General features: G+C 37.3%; 1 protein-coding gene across 2 annotated transcripts in view; it reads right to left on the bottom strand.

Moving 5' to 3' along the window:
- Positions 1-9,540: 9,540 nt before the first annotated feature.
- Positions 9,541-21,080, bottom strand: part of Bub3 (BUB3 mitotic checkpoint protein) — a 12,353-nt gene continuing 813 nt past the window's right edge. The window contains exons 2-8 of one of the 2 annotated variants that reach the window (XM_015498365.2): positions 20,820-21,014; positions 20,255-20,324; positions 18,520-18,671; positions 15,260-15,418; positions 13,160-13,337; positions 12,714-12,930; positions 9,541-11,762 (exon numbers count right to left, since the gene is read on the bottom strand). In XM_015498365.2, coding sequence (XP_015353851.1) covers positions 11,747-11,762; positions 12,714-12,930; positions 13,160-13,337; positions 15,260-15,418; positions 18,520-18,671; positions 20,255-20,324; positions 20,820-21,014 — 987 coding nt within the window. In that variant the 3' untranslated portion in view covers positions 9,541-11,746. The remainder of the gene's footprint in view (positions 11,763-12,713; positions 12,931-13,159; positions 13,338-15,259; positions 15,419-18,519; positions 18,672-20,254; positions 20,325-20,819; positions 21,015-21,080) is intronic. The other variant, XM_015498366.2, reaches the window with a different exon arrangement.

Genomic DNA, 21,080 nt, shown 5'->3' with positions numbered 1-21,080 from the left:
CCAAGAGTAAAAGCCACTACTTTTCTTTGGCCTTCCCAGTTCTCTCTTTGGAAACTCTAACCAGGAACCAGAGAGGGAAGAGGATGCTGGGAAACGTAGTTCATGGCTTACTCAAGTTGACCTAGTAGCTCACCACACTCTTTAATTAAATATAGAATACTCAAAAGTGATTATTCACATCTTTGGGGAGACTGCACATTTTAATCATAATTACCTGATAAATATTTCATGGTATATATCTTTGTCATATAATTAGAATAAAAAATGTAATTTCAAAAAGATGCTAAATAATTCAAATGGCTGAGGATGTGATTAGAGCCATGACTGAAATGTGGTCAGAAGGTAACCCAAGGTCTTCAAACATGATCCCCCAAGCAACACGTCTGCTGAAAACCAGCCCAAATCTGTCATCACTGCTCAATTTTTTTTTTTTTATGAAGTCTTATTTCAGGGTTAAAAACAAAAAATTGCTTCAAGAACAAGCTCAAAGGGGGGCATATAGTTCAGTCATAGAGCACCGGCCAAGCATGCGTAAGGGCCAGGGTGGTTCTATAGCCGGCACCAAAAAAAAAAAAGAAAGAAAACAAACCCAGAATATTTCCCTGTCATCCTCTCTTTAAAAATTGGAAAATCTAGATATCATTCAAATAGCCATCTTATTACTATGCATATTTAACATCCAGGGGTACCCCCAGACAGTCTTTTGAAATCCTATGTTCAGGTAACCAGAGCTGAGCCCAGAAGTGGGAATAAAAGCATCTCCTAAGCTATTGCCTGACAGAATCCCTGCACACTCCACATTTTAGGGTTTTAACATACAGGAAGGAAAACAGGCTGTGTCATAGCATTTTCAAGAGGCCCAGCTACTTCATGGTATACATATGCTAGATCAGACCCAGACCCTGGTTTATGGGCACGCAATGGGCTGATACACTCATAGCATCCACCACCACTGGGACCAGATGGCACAAAGGAGTCTCAAGCATGTTTCAAAACCTACCAGCTAATGGCCACATTTTCCTAAATCAACTTTGGCACAAATGCCTTCTATTATCTGGTTGTGGATTGAAGGAAAAAAAGGAGGGAGAAAGAAAAGAACTGAGAGAAACAAAGAGGAAAAAAAAGACAAACCCCAAATTACAGATCTGTGAGCAGTGGCCAAGAGAATACCTTGAATAGCACGGCCATTGTCATTCAGCCTGGCCAGACTTCTTAATCTCTGAGGATCATAAGGTTCTCATGAAGGAAAGATATTTTTTTTCCAGCAAATAATCGACAGTGATGGATGATTCCATCAGAAGAATGGCCATAACTCCATAGTTTCTATGGGGCCCTCAGCATTCAGGAAAAGGTGAGGCCCTAAGAACCCTTTTAGATCTCTATTCTTTGGATGCCCAAGGACTTGACACAACCCGCCACCATTCAGTGGCTTTTAATGTAGGTCAGAGGAGGCTTATTTCAAACTAATTTCTTTAGTTTCTAATTCCCCATCTTTACATTTCTGAAGAGCTAACAAAAATAAGATTAATCCCTTTCTCACAAAAATAATGCCAATGCTACCCACAAATACTATAGGCTTACATTTGGCATAGCTGTCACCCCATCCTACACATCATCTTTTCTGTCTTGCTAGGTTCTTCTCGAGTTATCAAAAAAGCAGGACCTTTTACAACCATGTGTGCCCTTAATTACAAATCTACAATCAGATGCTTGCAGTAACAAGTATTAAGAAATAACTTTCCTGCCAGGCACAGTAGCACACACCTACCTGGTAATCCCCACGATTCAGGAGGCTGAGGAGGGAGGATATGTTCAAGATCAGCCTCAGTGACTTAGGAAGGCCCTCAAGATTTCAGTGAGACCTTGTCTCAAAATAAAAAATAATGAGGGGCTAGGATGTAGCCCAGTGGCAAAAGAGCCCTGGGCTCAATCCCCAGTACCGAAAGAAAGACAAAGAAATAACTTTCCCTAATATTTTTTCTTCTCATTCACTCCACTGAGTTCTAGTTAGGGAGAAACCAATGTAAATTAACAAGCTGAAATTGTTCAGGAATATTGCCTGTCTAAAAGAAAAAGTAATCCTCTCCCCTAGGTTCTAATTATTTCAGGGATTATTCCCTAATTAGAAAACATTTTCTGAAATTTTGGTGGCCAAAGTAAAATTTTGCCTTGACTCAATTAAAATTTCAATTTTAAATTTTTGAGTTAGTCTGATTTCTTAATTCATTCAACAATGCTAATTTACTCTACATATGTCCATGGAGAGTTGTTCTAAATCACCAGATTGGAGGTTTGGGGTAAATCTGTTTTCAACCAAAAAGTATGTTTAGAAATATTAAATTTTCAGTCTCAGTAATAGAAGTAACTAGTCAAGCATGCTCAGGTAGAAGCCTTGTTCACTGTACAGACTCAAATATCACTTTAATAATGTGTTAATATCTGCAAAGAATTCACTATTTAGGAATTAAATATATCCTCTCTGATCTCACTTTTTCTCCCAATTTACCATAAATTTTGTTAGGGGTAAAATAAATGAGATTTCTCTAACTTTGATAGTTTAGGTAAGTCAAAAGCAAAAGCTTGGGCAATGACTGGCAGCACAAGTAAAGAATGTTTTTTTTGCGCTGGGGTTGTGGCTCAGAGGTAGAGCGCTTGCCAAACACACATGAGGCACTGGGTTCAATCCTCAGCACTACATAAAGATTACTGTGTCCACCTATAACTTTAAAAAAAAAAAAAAAAAAGTGTTTTTTTCCTCCTGCCTCAGCCTCCTGAGCCGATGGGATTACAGGCATGCGCCACCATGCCCAGCCTCCAGCCCTTCTAATTTTAGAGAGGGTCTTACTAAGTTGCCAAAGCTGACCTGGAACTTGTGTTCCTCCTGACTTAGCCTCCTAAGTGGCTGGGATTATAGGCATGTGCACTGCACTTGGCCAGTACAGGATGTTTTGAAGTGGTATGTTAGCCAAAGTAAAGGTGAAGAAGTCTAACACTTAATGGTACATTCTATCAGTATAAGTAAAATATAAAATAAGCAGACTGCCAAGGCACCAAGTTCTCAACACCAATGCCCATTCTAGACTTCTGCTGTTAACTGGAAGGTCAGCATTCACCTCATGAACAGCAACAAAGAGCAACATGTTGAGAGGCTAATTGTCCATATGCTTGTCTTCTTCCATGATAATCTCTATGCTAGAGTTACATATGGAAAGCCATTATTGTCCACAGCATCACCAGCAATCTTAATGAACTAACAATGAACCCAGCAAGAGAGCCACTTCTATATCTGAAGCTTGATGAAGTTGTATATTGCCATTCTTCCAAGAAAAGGTTTTTAAGTGGAGAACGCTAATAACTGAATGCCATGTTGAGCAGTGAAATAATCAAAGAGCTGGAGGGTCCCCCACCCCCCCGCAGGCAACTCAATAGTAATGCTAGATCTTAACAGCTGAGGAGATATGGATAATATAACACTGAAGACAAATTGTCTGGGCTCTTTAAGAATACATGGCTGGTGCTAAGAAAATCTTCAAGAGCCAAGTATTTTGAGAATTATAAAGTGATGTTATAACAAGGTCAGGAGTCTAGGTACATAGGTTTTAAATTACTGCAATAGCCTATAACAGAGTCCTATAAAAGGGGATGAAAGGTACTTCATTACAACATTGGAAAAGCAAACTTAGGTGCTTTGGAGACCAGTGGGTCTAATTTGTATGGCTTCTTCAGGTTTGTGTTAACTGCACATAGTTGGCTAATATGGTCAGAGGTGAAAGAATATTTCTTGGGAAATTAGTTAATGAAATAAGCCATGGGAAATGAACCTTCAATTACTTAATGACACCCTGCTACATTAAAGGTCAGTAACGCATTTCTTTTTCCATTTCTCTATTCAACTCGGGTAATCTGGAAAGTCATACCACCAGAAGTGTATTCAAGGAAAATAAAACAACAAAATAAAATCAATTGCTTTTCATTTAAAGTAAGTCTGAAGACCAGTTGCCAAATCCTGAGGTATATTAATAAGCAGGCTAACAAGTCATGTTGTCTGAATTATAGTCCTCTATAAATCAGTTTAGTTTTTACCTTCACATTTTTTTCTCTCTCTCTCCCAATCAGGACACAAAACCCTTGCTAACTAAAAAACCAGTGCCCTACAACAACCCAGGACAAGTTCTGAGGGTATCCTTCAAAAATGAAAGCACTGTTACAACACACAACTGATCTAGGGGAAAGTGCCTTTGTACTCAACGGTCCAATTGGTATTTGTAGCCACCAGAGCAGCAGCTTCCATTTCTCCCAGCGCTAGTTCCAAAGCAATGTTAGCCAGGTTCCATTTTGAAAGGAAACTGCTATAGCTAGTCCTAACGGCTTAAATCAGTACTTTCCCAAGTGAAAGATGGGCCACCCAGAGACATATCAAAGACCGAGGTGGAGAAGTCAAAGGAGAACCACCACGAAACTTCAGTTGTGTTTGCTCTCCAGATTGACAACAGAGATGTGATATTTTTTTAATACCCAAACTACTGGATACTATTAACACACTAGTAGTCTCCTGGAGGAAAAAAACTTTTGGTTAGGTTATACGGTTTCCATCCTTAAAAGACAAAAATAAAAAGGGCTGGGAATTTAGGTCAGTGGTAGAGACAGCTGCCATTCCTTTCATCATGAAGGTTGATCTATTAAAAAGAGGTACGTAGCTTAGCCACTCCCCTGGACAACTTTGCTGCTGCTGAGTCATTTGTAGCTTTCTTCTTTCTACCCTTTCCTTCTATCACACTTTTTTAAATATTTTTTATTTTTATGTGGTGCTAAGGTTTGAACCTAGTGCCTCACATGTGCTAGGCAAGCACTCTACCACTGAGCCACAACCCCAGCCCCTCTATCACATCTCTTAACCATGTGTGATGTTGAAGGAGGATGGGCTCATTCCAGGATAGGAACTATCATTCATGCAAATTTTCAAAACTCCAAAATACATCTTGTATATGGATACTACAAAAGCTAAGTACAAATAAACAAAAATACTTAAGAAAAATTAAAAATGGGAATGGGGTGAGGAGGGGTACAATGACATTTCAAGTATGTGCAAAATTTCATTTTAAAAGATGAAAATGGCAAAATACTGTACATTTTAAAATCAAGATGGTATTTTATGGATCTGATCTTGAGTCTTCCTAAATGTTTAAAATATTTTTAAAAGCATTTGCTGGCATATTTAATAAGATTCAATAGTTTGAAAACTACATTAATTTATAAGAGAAAAAAAATCTGTCAGCTGACCAATTATATCTGATAGATTATTTTTCATTCCAAGAGCAGAGATTTGCTATTCATTGGCTGTGTCTGGGGCACCCTGATAAATATTTTTAAGTATTTGTTAAAATTCTATAAGCTAGGTATTACCTTCATTTTACAGATGAAGACATTATTATTTAAACTAATTTGGCTAGAGATGCAAGGAATATAGCGGTAAAGTCAGGATTCAAAGGCTCAACTCCAAGATTCACACTGCCATGTCACGCTGCCTAAAAGATTCGATTCTGGAAGAGTGACAGGCTGTGAAGTTCAGGAGGCTACAAGATTTGACAAGATGCTATGCTTCTAATTCTCTGAAGTACTAGCCAAATCAATCAGGTGGTACCTACCTGTAATGGCAGTTACTTGGGAGGCCAAGGCAGAAGGACACAAGTTTAAGGTCAGCCTGAGCAACTTAGTGAAAGCTGATCTCAAAGTAAAAAATAAAAAGGGTTGGGGTGTAGATCAGTGGTAGAGCATCCTGGGCTCAATCTCTAGTACCACAAGGGGGGTGGGAGCGGGGATGTGGGGAGAACTAGCCAGATTCTTGAATAGCTCTCTACCCAAATTGTTTTCTGGTGTACTGGTTGTCACAGTGCCTGAGTAAACTGGTTAGGTGATCTTAGATTTAAAAGCAAAAACCAGGGCTGGGTTGTGGTTCAGAGATACAGCATTCGCCTAGCAAGCATGAAGCACTGGTTTGGATCCTCCGCACCATATAAAAACAAAATAAAGATATTATGTCCACCTATAACTAAAAAATAAATATATTTTTTAAAAAGTACAAAAACAAACTGTTTTTGGGGGGTGGTGCTGGGGTCAGACCCAGGGCTTTACACATGCCACCAAGCATTCTACAACTGAGCCACATTTCTGGCTGAACAATCACCAAACTTAGCTGACTCCTTTGGTAACAGGGTAATAGTTTTAAGGACCAGTTAGCCAAGTTCTTTAAAAACAAAATGTGGCCACACAATGTTATCATAGCATCAGTCTGTGTTCTGCCCCATACTGATCTATCTATCAAGCATACTCAATGAGAGGAGGAACCTTATCTATTTTCATTGGTGTCCCAACACCTAGCAGTGACTGGCACACAGCAGGCACTAAAGGTTTGTTCAAAAGACTCAAGTATTAATTAGTTGACCATTAAAAATAAGAAAAATTTGAATTTTCATAATATATTAAGTGCATCAAGCAGCATAGGTATATAAGCCAAAAATCATATGAAGCACTAACTGGCCCCCATTGTTGCACAGGAGCATTTCAGCCATAGGTAAATATGTAAATACCAGCAGCCCTTTACCCTAGAACAGCAAAAAGAGCAAAAGCCTATGTGAGAAGCAGCTAATTGTAGATCTGTCATCAGCCATTTGGAGCAGCTTGAGGCTGTCCATGTGACACCAAGGATGCAAATCTGAAGTTGCTGTTTCCTGTCCACATGGGGGAATTCCCATGGTCATGGTCAGAGATTTCTTGCATCCAGACTTCTGATGCGCCAGGGGGTAACCAGGTACCTAGGATAGCTCCCCAAAGCAAAATGTCATACAAGCCATGTTGCCTATACCATAAGTCATAACATCTCAAAATCTTCAAATTCATCCACCCAGGCATTTTTCATATTTGGTTAACAATTTTATGGAGAAATAGCCCAGAAAATCCTTAGGAATAGAGAGAAATCAAAATGCTAAAAGTAGACATGTCCTATTAGATGAATAAGTTCTGGAGATCTATATAGAAGGTGACAATAGTTAATAATTAAGTACTGTATACTTGAAATTTAATTCACCACACCCACAAAGAATGGTTAACTGTGTGAAGTGACAGATCCATTCAATATACGCACACCAAAACATCACACCATAAAACATACATCCATAAAAAGCACATATGTAAATATGTGTATTTTTACCCAATTATAACCCAATGAAGCTAAAAAATCTTATCCTCACCATGCGCAGTGGCACACACCTGTAATCCCAGCAGTTTGGGAGGCTGAGGCAGGACGATTACCAGAGGAAAGCCAGCATCAGCAAGAGAGACACTAAACAACTCAGTGAGACCGACTCTAAATGAAATGCAAAATAGGACTGGGGATCTGGCTCAGTTGAGTGCCCCCGAGTTCAATCCCCAGTAAGCCCCTGCCCTGCCAAGAAAAACAAAAAAAGCTTATCCTCCATCATAGGATTATACCACAATTTCTGCATCTGTGTTATCTCAATTTTTTTAAGTTAATTCTATTACTTTATGCACTTAATAGGCTCAGGTCACATCTAGGGTACCAAATTATCTACATTCCAAAACTACATTTCAAGTTTTTATTTGTTTGTTTTGTGGTGCTGGGATTAAACCCAGGGCCCTGTGCATGCTAGGCAAGCACTCTACCAACTGAAAGACATCCCCAGTCCCTTTAAGTTTAAAAATAAATAAATAAGTCACTTCAACAATATTAAAGTATTCCAACATTCACGTGCCAGAGTAGACAAAAAGATGTAGTCCCTGCTCCTAAGCACCGAACAGTATAAGCAAGTACCTCCAAAGGTACAGAAGTAGAAGGCACTTCATTTCATGTACGTTTTGAGGTAGGGCATACATATTTGTGAGCTGCAACAAGGATGGAGGACTACACGGAAAAAAGGACCTTGAACAGGACCTTGCATGATTCAAATTAAAATTTGAAAGATGGGGTGGGATAGTGGCTCAGCTGTGGAGCACTCACCTAGCACGTGAAAGGTCCTGGGTTCGATCCTCAGCCTGACATAAAAATAAAATACTGTATCCAACAACAACTAAAAAATAAATATTAAAAAAAAAAAACTTGAAAGAGCAATCCAGGAACAAAAACTGTGATTTGGGAATCAACACAAGCCCCTGAATTACAATGAAGCAACTAGTCAGACTCTCAGCATTTTCAGAACCCCAGTGCTTTCTAGGAGTGGTGAAATATAAAATGATTGGAGGGTACAGTGCAACAGGAGCAAGAAGTAGACTTGACAAAGAAGGAATGTGGGGGATGACGAATAAAACAAATTTAGAAAGACTTCTTTACTGCTGGATTTCTCCAAGCTCTCAGTAGCCTAATGCATGCTGAATCCCCATCTAGAGAGGGGAACTAGCTTTACCTAACCAAAGAATCTTATTTTCACCAAAAATAAAAACGCCACTAAGCATGGTGGTGCATGCCTGTAATCACAGTGACTCAGGAGGCTGAGGCAGGAGGATCTTAAGTTAAAGGTCAGCCTCAGCAACTTAACAAGACCCTAGCTCAAAATAAAAATAAGGAGTACTGGAATAGCTCAGTAGTTAAGTGTCCCTGGGTTCAATCTCTGGTACCAAAAGAATGGAGAAAAACAAACAAAAAAAGCCTTAGGAAACATTAGAGTTAAACAGATAACAAAGGTATAATACTGAGGAGCTTGAATGTCAAAGCTAAAACGGACAATGTGACCTCAGTTCTTATAACAAAGTTTCCCATAGAACAAAGAATCACTAGCTAATACATCTTTAAATCTGTACACAGTGGACTCAGAACCATTTCTTCTACTTAGAATTCCCAATAAAGGTTAGTCTCCCAACTTTCTGAGAACATTCAACAAAGGTTTTGGAAGGAGCTAGCCTTCTTATGTAGATACTGAAGAGCCACAATGAAAATAAGAAGCACTAGAGGATTCCAAGTATGGCATGAAACAAAAGTTTTTTAAAATCTTGGAAGGTACTGAGCAATTTCTGCAAATTACAGGTGGCAATGTGTTCTGTTATAAAAATCAGTTCAGAGCACCATAACCAGCATTTAAATGAAAGGAAAAAGAAAAATAAACATACACCAGGTACATCACATGAAGGAAGGGCAAGTAATGTTCATGAACCTTTTGTCTTCACATATGTTCCAGACTGTAGTTCAAAATTTCTTTCTCACTTGGATCACAGCTAAATATTTGCTCTTGAAGACAGAGGACTTGGGGCAGAGACTAAAGACTTCAGCATTCAACAAGAAGGACACAGAACAGAAGCAGTAGGAAGAAAGATAAACCTGAGACACTTAACATGTATATAAGAAACTGATATTAAAAAGCCAAGTTAACCACAACTGGGTAATTGGGGGGAAAGGTGGCTATAATCATGAACAGGCAATTATGAAAAGGAGCTGGTTAAGTAGTATGCAGGGGAAACAGGGAGGCACATTGGATTTTAAGAGATAAGAGGACACTCAGATGGAACCACCAAAAAAAAACTCTCCTACACAACTTCAGAAACAGGTCCACACATGGCTTTAATTCGGTCACCTTTAACAACACTATATTAATTCTCTTTCAGTTATACAATGTTTTAAATTTATGCTCTGTCCTCAACCAAGTGGTTATGACTTTTAAAAGCACATAATCACACTAAAGAACCAATACCATCAGTTAGTCTCTGGCTATTACATTATTTACCATCCCAAGGGCTTCACTTTGATTTAGCATTTGATGGATAAGTCCAGAAGGGCCTGTCATTTGGCTCTCTGCATGTGGACGATGATTTCATCAGCACAGGGATGTATGAGCTGTATGAGCTCCACAGCACTGGCACCACTAAGAAAACACCATGCCAGGAGGCGACCAGAGGCTGCCGTAGTGAGGGCCCATCCTGAGAGAGGCCAGGGGATGGCTCAGGGCCCTGCGGAGCCTCCAAAGGGGCACCAGGGAAATGGCTGAACTCCAACACATCACTTTATCCAGGACTGAAGCCCCAATATACATCAGAATAGACATAATTAAATGAGGCAGAGTGGACTTAAAGGTAAAATGTCATCCTCAACATGCCCTTGATGAAGAGTTTTGCTTTACAGAAGCCTTTTTATGTAGTAAATTACATTCATTACCAATATTTAAAAACATCCAACATTTAAGTGTTCCGAATCTGATTTATTATACAGCAGGGAAATAACAGGTTTAGATTATACTACAAAAAAACTGGAACTGCTCATAAACAGCAACTGGGCTTACTTGGGGGAAGATGGGAGGAATTCTTCACAGTACTGCGTAAGGACGCAGACTCCTCATCCTAAACAATCTATTAAAAAATAAACAGGCAAATTTCTTGTAAGACAAAAAACAAATCCACATACTAAATAACATGTCCACAATGACTATAACACATCCCTTAGGGGATAAGCATGTATTTGTAGGAAGCAAACAAAGCTTTCCATAGAGAAACCATTTTCACGAGATGATTAGGTGGACCTGCAATGAAGAAAATACATTTCAAAAGATGCGTTCACAATGAACTCATTTTTCACTGAAATACTTAAAAAATAAGACCCTTCTCTATATCTAAGAATTAAAAAAAAATACATCATGGATAAAATAAAATTTCAGTAACAGTCTAAGTCCTAATCAGAGATATACATTTGCAAATAATATAAATTAAAAATAAAAAGCGTGACTGTATTATACTATTTGGAACTACTCAGAATAGGCCAAGCTGAGTTCGTGTTCTGATTTAAGGAATTACTTTGAAATGAGTCTCATTCGCACTATAATTTTTTTCATTTTAACCTTAATCACCAGTGGCTGGACAACTAAAATGGACATAAGAACTATATAAATGTCAGAGAAATATGTAAACCTCATTAATGTTTCCAAAAATTCATTTAGAGATAGAAACAGGTCCAAATAGATGCCTGTCTAAATGTACTGCAATTACGTTACAATTATTTTTCCAAATACACAGATATGCTCTGTCTTTTCTCAGCTCATTACTGACTCAAACAATTTGCCCTTCTGGGATCAATTGTTTGCTAATAAATAATTGTTAACAGTCACAAAATGATGTTAGGAGGTTTTCTTATTAGTTTTCCTTCTGCACCCTAATAAGATTGAAAACTAGCTGATTCCCAAGAGTCTAACCTTAACCTCGCTTTGTTTAACAGCCCAGGAAATGATGAACCATCTGCTTCAGAAAATAATGGACAGCCAAGAGGAAATATTGTTTAATTGTAGATTAACCTCCTCATGAGGCAGTCTGAAGCAGCTTTAGAATTAGCAGCTACAACCAGAAAAAGAAATAGCTCAAGAGCATTTTCCCCTACCATTTAAGGTCCAGAAAGAATGCAAAGGGATTTTTATTAACTCTATTTATTTACAAACATTTATTTCCACAGCGGAAACAAAAATCATCAAGGTCAAAACTAATTCTTAAAAGTGCAGTCACTGCCCTCCAATTTTGTTTGCCCAAATACCTTTAATGCAGCAAACCATCAAACCATCTCATGCATTTAGGAAATTGTTCATTTAAAAAAAAAAAAAAAAAAAAATTAAAAAAGAAAACCTCTTTTCCATTATTTTCAGGTTCTTATAATATTAAAATTAATATTTTCCCTGGTTTCTTTGTTAATAGTAATAAATCCACCATTGGGGAGTACGAATTGTTTTATTATCATCAACATGGCACTTAAGTAAATGAAATCTTGTCAAGTACATGGTGACCTACAAGTTCAAAAGAAAAAAAGAAGAGCATGAGATCAAAATGGCCGGCCAGGACAAGAGATACAAAAGTGACAGATCAAATGTAAACACAGCCCTTTATCCAACAGGCTTCACATGCTAAGACTTTTCTAAAGTCAAATATGCTAATACTGAATATTCAACATCCTGCTCCTTCTCAGGGGCTCAACTGATTTAGCAAGGGTACCATACCCATGTTAATTGAGAAAAGCATAAGAATCCTGAAAACATTCAGTTATTCCACAAATATTTACTGAGGACTTCCTTCAAGGGCCTGAACACAGGGACACAAAATCATACAAAAACTCTATGGGCATTTTATAGTACCATAAGCATGGTAGAGGCTACTAAAGTAAAAAGCTTTGCCTTACTGATATGGAAAAATGCAAATGATTCCTCTCAGTCAACAATTACAACCAAGAGCCAAAGACATCTATGAAAATTTCAAAACTAAGGAAATTTGCTATTCTAGGCAAGGGCATCTTATTCTGGGTTTTTAATAAGACCTGAAGGTCATTTGCTTTGTGTAAATACTATAGAAATGACCTCTGTGGAGAGGGAAGTTTTTGGCAGTTCAAATTCTTAAATATCTTAAATAGAATTTACTAAAATAAATTATTCTTGAATTCCTCAACTTAATTTTGAAGCAATGAGCTAGTAATAACTGCAGAGATTCAAATAATAGAGTCTATTCAAGAAGAATGAGAGTTTGACATTCTTCTCTACAAAACAACTAGGCACAATTTTATCCATCAGACGTCTATCAACCTACGGATATTGAAAGCTTGGGAGAACAAGATAAAATCAACTCCAACCCTACAGTCGGCTGTAATATCGAGCAGGCATCAACAATGCTATTCATGAATTTAGAAAAATTAATAAATCCTGGGTTGAATGCAAGAAAAGGCTCAAATACAGGTGAAGCATACTCACTTGGGTTTTGTTTCTGCATCTGTCACTTGGCGAATGAAGATACCATCTTCAGGATGTTCCGTGTCATCCATTTCATACATATATGATGATGCTATTGCAAGTGTAGTCCCATCATTGCTGAAGGCAAGTGATGCGATGCTGGTAGGGTACCGATGGAACTGGCACAGTCGTTTTTTATTAAATGGATCCCAAATATTTACAAATCCATCAGAACCACCTGCAAGTAATTTCAAAATAGTTAAATTGGTTAACACCATTATCTTAAACATCTAATTTTTAAGACCATTTAAGTTACATTTCTCCCAAGAAGTGCTACAGATTTTTTTCCTTAAATAGCTTAAAAAAAAAAAGCAAATTTTAAAAATAACTCTAAGCCCAAATAATGTTCAATTTTAAAAACCATATAATCATAATAATTAAATATAAGTTAGCTTGCCATACTTTACCTGTGGCAAATGTATTGTGGATATTGTGAAATGAAATGGCATTGACTGGGTAAATCTGCTCAATATTATTTTCTTTTAGTCTGTGACATTTGAAAGCATACTTCTTCTTCTGTACCTCAGGGCTTGGGTCCAAGTACTCAACTGCCACCCGGCCTTCAATAGAGCTTAATACATAGCCCTGTCAAGAGCAAACCAGAGGACAAAAATGGTAAACCAGCTTCCATAAACAAGGCACTAGTTCCCAAATTCAATCCATACCAAAGAAAGATGACTCTTTCAGAAATGAAAAAAAGTACGGCCAGGTTTTAACAAAATGTTTAAGCTGTACTGACAATTATGACAACTCTAAAAAGCTAGAACATTAATTTGTTTTATCTTAAAAAAAAAAAAAAAAACAGGCTGTCATCACTTGCTTTCTTTACTGTGTCTTACACATGATAATCAGAAAGGTCCAACTATTTTATCAAACCTAAACAAGAATTTTTAAAGTGTTTTAGTACCATTTATGTTTCCTGTCCAGAAGGGACTCAAATTTGTTCCCTCAGTTAAATATATTATTTTATCGTTCTATGCCTTTTCATCTCTAACAACTGTTAAGAACTGTGTTTCCGTCACTGGGAGCATCAATAACACAAATCGACTGGAATATCAGTCCTGCATTTCAGTTGTTCCACCTCTTGAATTTACCACGGCTAGTACACAGCAGACACTTCAGGAATGGTCAAAAATGGTTTACAATTTCAAACCTTTTCTCACCTTTCCATGATATGACAACATGCTATAAAACTTAAGATAATATGCTGAATATGAAATCTGTTTTCAATCTTCATTTTTTTCAATCCTTTCGAGAGAAAAAAGAGTTATGCCTAAAAACTGCTTATGAGAAAAATTCAGTAAAAATCTATGTTAAATTTCCATTATGAAGTAGAGACAGTCTGACAGAAAATTAAAACAGGGGCTGGGATATAGTTCAGTTGTTCCAGTGCTTGCCTCGCATGCATGCACAAGTCCCTGAGTTCAATTCCCATCACAAGCATAATAAATAAATTGACTTTAAAGAAAAAAGGGAAGAAATAAAAATAATTTCTATAATACAATAATCCTTTGATCACATACTTAAATCCCAAAGTTTCACCTAACTGCAATTCCTTGTCAGGGATGAAAAATTTATACTTTCCTGGAAAAGAACTGTGATGACCATATAAGATATTGGCCTTTTGAGATTAAAAAAACCAAGAGAATAACTGACTTAACAACTGCTTCAAATTCCACAACACTAAATGACAGGCACCATGATTTCAAACATACCTGCTGATTTCTAATGACTTTTTCTCCTGCAAAATTCCTATTGTAACTTACAGCATTACCAGCTCCCCTTATAACTTTATGAATTGGGGGTAGGAAAGAGCTCACTAATAAACAAGCTAGTCTACTTAATGAAGATGGAAAGCAATTCACCCTATATATCAAAAGTTAGTCTGTAGGGCTGGGAATATAATGCAGTGATAGTGTTTGCCTAGCATACATGAGACCCTAGATTCCATCCCCAGAACATCATGCACACGCGTACACACACAAAATAGAATTAGTCTTCACGTGAGGGACACTACCTCTCTAACCTCAGTGGAGTTCAGAAAATCAAATTTCTAATGTCACATGGAAGAAAAAACAATTATTATTACAATTAGAAAAAGGCAAAAAGAAAATAGCGAATCCTATAAACAGATTTTCAGATCTGTTTTAATTCCTGGTCTGTAAACTGAAATATCTGCAAAACTCTTTAAATTATTGTACATGATCAGAATCAACAGAAAAATCCAAAGACCTCTATTCTAACTATTGAGTGATCCCATTCAGATCATTTAACCTGTCTGAACATTAAGGTCTTCTCCAAAATGCAGGTTATTAACACATTACCTTTTAAGATGAGATTGTTTAAAGTGTTAAGTAATAATATAGCTAACAGCAATTTTTTTTTCCTAACAGCAAATTCTAAGTCACTACTCAAAAAAGAAAAACACCTTGAAAGTATTAGCCAAATTATCATCATATAAGATATTATTCTCAAATACCAGAACTGGAGAAAGAGTAGATCAGTACCTGCTTGTTAGGAAATGCTCTTATGCAGCGAGTCTGGTATTTCAGGCTGGACTCCCTGCGCTGCTGCACATAGCCCATGTTCCGTAAATCCCACACCAACACTCTGCGGCCCGCTGTACCTACAATCAGCCGGTCTCCAGACACTGAGAGGGTATACACCTTTTAAGAGAGATGAGAAATTGCTAAAATTCATCTATATCTTGAAAATAGCATTTCACCTCCAAATGAAATCCATCTAAGTATTAAAAAAATTAATCCATTAAATTCCAAACACAAGCAACAATTTTAGATGCTACAGTTATTCAAGTCAAATAATGCACACAAAACAGCAAATCCTGGATATTAATTCTTCATCAGTATCATATAAGGTACATTCTAATCCTGTAGAGAAACTTTTGAAGACAACTCATTATCAAAACAATTTTTCCCAACCTTCTTTCATTTAGACAAAAATGAAAAAAAAAAAAGCACTCAAAAATGAGACAATAAGGGGCTGGGGATGTGGCTCAAGCGGTAGCGCACTCGCCTGGCATGCGTGCGGCCCGGGTTCGATCCTCAGCACCACATACAAACAAAGATGTTGTGTCTGCCAAAAATTAAATAAATAAATAAATAAATATTTAAAAATGCCCTAGATTTGGTTCATGGGCTGCAAAATTATTAAAAAAAAAAAAAAAAAAATGAGACAATAAAACATAAAATAATTCAAGATACCTTTCAATGAGCTTCTAACCTTTCATAAAACATTTTCCAAGTTACTTTTCCACAACCACCTTTTGATTTCATTTGTTGACTCAAAATCTTGACTTTTCCCAACTATTATAACGAAAAAATAGGCCTTTCCAAGTAGAGTGAGGGAGTCATTATTAACTTTGGTTGCTTTTGGTGACACACAAACTCAAAATTTACAGGCAAGGTGCTGGGAGTGGTGGCACAAACTTATAATCCCAGCTACTCAGGACTCTGAGGCAGAAGAAACACAAGTTTCAAGGCTAGCCTAGGCAAAAGACCTCGTCTCAAAATTAAAAAAAAAAAAAAAAAAAGGGTGAGTGGAGGGGAGGGAGGGTTGTAGCTCAGTGGTAGAGTCCTTGCCTACCATATACAAGACCTTGGGTTCAGTCCTCAGATTTTAAAAAAAAAGACAACAAGAACAGTAATCTGCATGTGTCAAAGCTAATTCTTATGGCTAACATCTTCAATAACATTCAAAGCAGAAGTTTATATTAAGGAAAGATTTTTAAAACTATTTCATGCCCTTTAAGTGTCTAGTTTTTTACCCTAATGCTTAATCTTCAAAACCAAAATAGCCACAAAAACTTCTTTATAAGTCACCAAATTTCCTGCAAGCAAAATATTTAGTGGTTCATTTACAAACATGTTACTCACAGACAGAGGCATTAAATTCATGAAAAAGGAGACAAAAAACATATTTCCTGGTCATGTTAAGTCACTATTTTCAAATCTAGACTAGATATCCAAAATTGAGGTTATAATTTTCAATTAATATGTAACTCTAACCTGACCTAATATTTTTCACCCTGAAGAATTGCTATAAAAAAAATAGAGGGCAGGAAATATAGCTTGGTGCTGAGAGTGTGATCACCTAGCATGCCCAGGGCCCTGGGCTGTTAAATCCCCAGCACCTAAACAAAGTAAAAAAGCAGAGAGGCCCCACAAGACAGTGCATCTTTAATGCTCAGTAAGTAAACCATACAGTTTTTAATCTCTAGTGTATTAACTACAATCCACAACAAACAACCAAGTTAAGTTACAATGCAATGCCACCATGGCAGTTTCTAAAATATGGACTTAAAATTCAACAATTAGGGGTTGGGATTGTGGCTCAGTGGTAGAGCACTTGCCTAGCATGTGTGAGGCACTATATTCGATTCTCAGCACCACATATAAACAAATTAACTAAATAAAGGTCTACCAACAACTAAAAAGAATATTTAAAAATTTTTTCAATAATTAATATGACCAAGGGAAAAATAAGAACTGAAAAGAATGAAATTAACAGATGTAATTCTGGGAGACTTAAATATGAAGAATAATACCCTAAGATTCACCATAGCTTATTCACAAACAAAATATTTGCAGAAAATACCAAATCCAGAGAGATCAATTTGTAATGGTACAATCATATCAGGAACTTTACCTTAAATCTTTACTGAACAGGTGACACACAAGCTTCTAACGGTTCTTTCTAACCTCACTGATCATAAATCAAGTGAAACCACTGTCATGCTACTGACTAGGTATATACATTTATCAAAGAAAGTATTAAAAAAAAAAGTGACATAATGAACCTTGCTGAACCAATAAGCAGCTTGATTCAGTATGGCTGTCCATTATATGATATTCTGTCAGCAATTTATCACAGTTCTTAACATGTTACATACAACCATAAATCAAAACTAGAAACAATGCAATTATTTTATTCTGAACAAAGGTCTTGCCAGGAGTAGATTCGAATGTGATGTGACAAAAATAATGGCTCTTTGGATGCACCACTATATGTAATGATAGCTAACAGCAGCTGAATAGCATATTTACACTGAGGAAATAGACTCAAGTGAAGGATACCTTTAAACTGCTAAAATAATCAATCTTTAAAATTAACTACCCCCTGATAAAGTCTGATGAGGATACAGCAAGAATGCACTATTTTATCATGCAGATCAAAAGGTTAGAATAACAAAGTTTCACTTTTTAAAAACTCCATTCAAAAAGAACCTTCAAACTACATCAGCATTAAAAAAAAAAAAATGTGTATATATAAACAGTCAAGAAGTAGGATACCTTTCTTGCTAAACTTGAAATGACAACCCATTTCACCCTTGTAATAGTTAACTCAAATGAATCCTTAGGTCATAACTGAAAATGAGTGATGCTCCATCCCATTTTCTGTTTGGGGCATGTCAAATCCAATTTACGACAATCGAACAGTTTTTGCTAAATGACCTCTTTACAAAGACCATGAGCTGCTTCTCAGTCCTGAGATTTAAAGTATTAATACATGAAGCAGGTTCATTTAAGCTCTCACTTGCTAGTACAAGTGTTAACAACTGACAGAAAAAAGAGATTAAAATTCATTCCAAAGTTAATTTCCTTTGCACTAAAGCATTTCTATGTTGTTGCATTTATAAAAAGAGACTGTCACAATTCTTAACCATTAAATTCAATAGCATATTAATCATTAAATTCAACAGCATAGTCACCCCGAGAACTACAATTCCTGATAAATATAAAAATCCTACCTTTTCAGGCTGAGAGAAGGTCCCAGCATTGCAAGGAGTTCTGGGATCCCACAATTTAACTGTTTGATCCCAACTTCCAGTAACCATCACATTCACTTCTGGACAGTATTCAACACATCTGATAGGGGCATCATGGGTTCCAACAAGATTTTCTACAAGAAAAAAACCCAACAACTAGCTTTACTACCTCAACTAAACAAGAGTACTCAAATGAACAAATGCAATGAATCTGCCTCATTCAATATCCATGGAAATGTCTGCATACACAAAAATATCTTCATTACTACAAAGTTATACATTCATCTCTGGTCATCTTACCATGCAAGTCTGAACCACTAGCATATTGCATATCAAAGGCTGCCTTGAGTTTCAGATTACATTTAAACAGGTGGCATGTTTACTACTTTCCTTACTGAATTTTAGATTTCTTATCAGGAAGCTTGTTTTTAACTCTGTATCTAATGAAAGGTCTGGTGCACACTAGGTGTTCAAGAAATACCTGTTGAATGAACAAATGGGTGAAGAACCCTAGGTTCTGGAACTCAATAATGTTTATCTTACACATGAAGCCAATACTTTAAAGAAAGTTATTCATGTGGTTATGGGATTATGAGAGCTGGAGATGAAGTCTTATAATTTATTCCACTTGGTTTTCATGGTAGGTCAAATTTCCAACACATAATTTCTTTTCTCAGTTTCAACCTTCACAATATCTCATTTCTTCATTCAACTTCCATCTAGATATGAGCCCAAATCCATGCAACCTAGGCATACAAGAATAGCACATGGTCTTGACTCTTAAACAGGAATGTTACCTTTCTAAAAGCATATTAAAACAAGTTGCAAGTATCTCATGAAGTCTGGCAATGATGGTCAGAATAAACAACTAATTATCTTTAAGTTACAGCCTAAACACTGAAAATCAAGTTTGTTTTTCCCAAGTTTGTGAGTAAGTAGGACTTAACCTACAGGGTAATTTACTACACAGGGCAAGCTACAGACAAACAAAACCAACAACATTAATTTTAAGTTCCATAACAAGTCTTTTGCAAGTCTCTTTAACCTTTTTTTTTGACAAAATGTGCCTGTCCTCCATCCACCATCCTGTTGATCAACTCAGCTTCTAGGTTCCCTGCCATCTCCTTCAAATTTATCTGTCTAAAGTAAGGACAAATGCTCAGCTAGAGAGCTCTGATGTTTGGGTTCTACTCCAATGTGTGCTCTGCCTTAGTATGATCATAAAAATTTGGTCATTTCATATCTGGGTCTCTAAGAAATTATTTTCTTAACAAATGCAACGGAAACATATTCTACTAAGTAAATAAGCAGAATTAATAAACATTATTAGCTTTTCTACAATGTTTTGTTTTTATGAAAATACCTTCCTTCAGTTTTAATTACCTTCTGAAAGAAGAACCCTAAAACATAAGCATTATCCTGGAACATTCTATTAAAACATGGACCACTATATGTTCTAATTCACTTCTAAGGATGAGGTAAAAGTCAAATAATTAAGTATCACTTCATGTAAACACTTAGGATGGAGATCAAAGTGCAAAAATATATGCATAATGTTTTGTGGCCAGTAACTTAATGGTTATTCAGACAAAAATGTCTAAATTCATACCACTTTTACCTCTATCTCCAGAACTAAGAAATTCAGCAACCATTCTTCCTAAACTTTTACACTCTAATAATTAGTGAAGAAAAATGGTTAAAAATGTGGTTACATTACCTTGATCAGTGTTCAAATCATGCATTTTCAACTGATGATCTAATCCCCCACTCCAGGCATGCGTTGGATCCTACAAAATAAAGTTTCAAGGCACTTAAAACTTACAGAGCTTTTAAAAAGCATTTCAGAATGCCTACCTCTATGGCCAACTGTTCAGGTCATGCTGGGAACAGCACACACTGAGCACAACTATTCACTGTAAACAAAAAGGGTGGAAGTGGTCACAAAAACCACTGTCAACAAACTGAGGGAGGGCTCAGTTCATCCCAGTGGCTGAGGGTAAAACAGGCATTCCTTCTACATGTCCCTTTTAATGGGGCAGCCACATCGGTCCAGCTGCAAATTTCAAACACGAATCATCGTTAAGTCCACGAAGTTCACAGGGTTTAGGACATCTGCACGTTCCCAACAAGAAACAGAGTGTCCGGCTCGAGCAGGTGTTGCCGAACACCAACGAGCGGTCCAAAGAACTCCCACAGAGATCTACCCGACACCGGAAAAGGGGCGCTGCTGACCGGGCACTTCCCGGCGCGGCAGAGGGCAGGGGGAGGGGACGGCCACCTACGTAGAAGGCGCAGTCCAGGACGGCGCCGGTGTGCTGGTACTTGAGCCGCATCGAGTTGGCCGGCACATCGTAGAGGCGCACGGACGTGTCCCAGGACGAGACCAGCAGGAACTGGGAAGTGTTGGGGCTGAACTTCACCGAGGAGATGCCGTCCTCGGGCGGCTGGTTCAGCTTGAACTCGTTAGAACCGGTCATCTGCGGAACAGACGCGCAGTCCGAGTCCCCAAGGGTCCCGGGTGGGAGGGCAGAGCCCTCCCTCAG

This window comes from Marmota marmota, unplaced genomic scaffold (genome assembly GCF_001458135.2).
Source record: "Marmota marmota marmota unplaced genomic scaffold, marMar, whole genome shotgun sequence".
In the NCBI taxonomy this organism is placed as follows: Eukaryota; Metazoa; Chordata; class Mammalia; order Rodentia; family Sciuridae; genus Marmota; species Marmota marmota.
The sequence above is the reverse complement of the archived record's forward strand: the minus strand, read 5'-3'. Positions and strand labels throughout refer to the sequence as shown.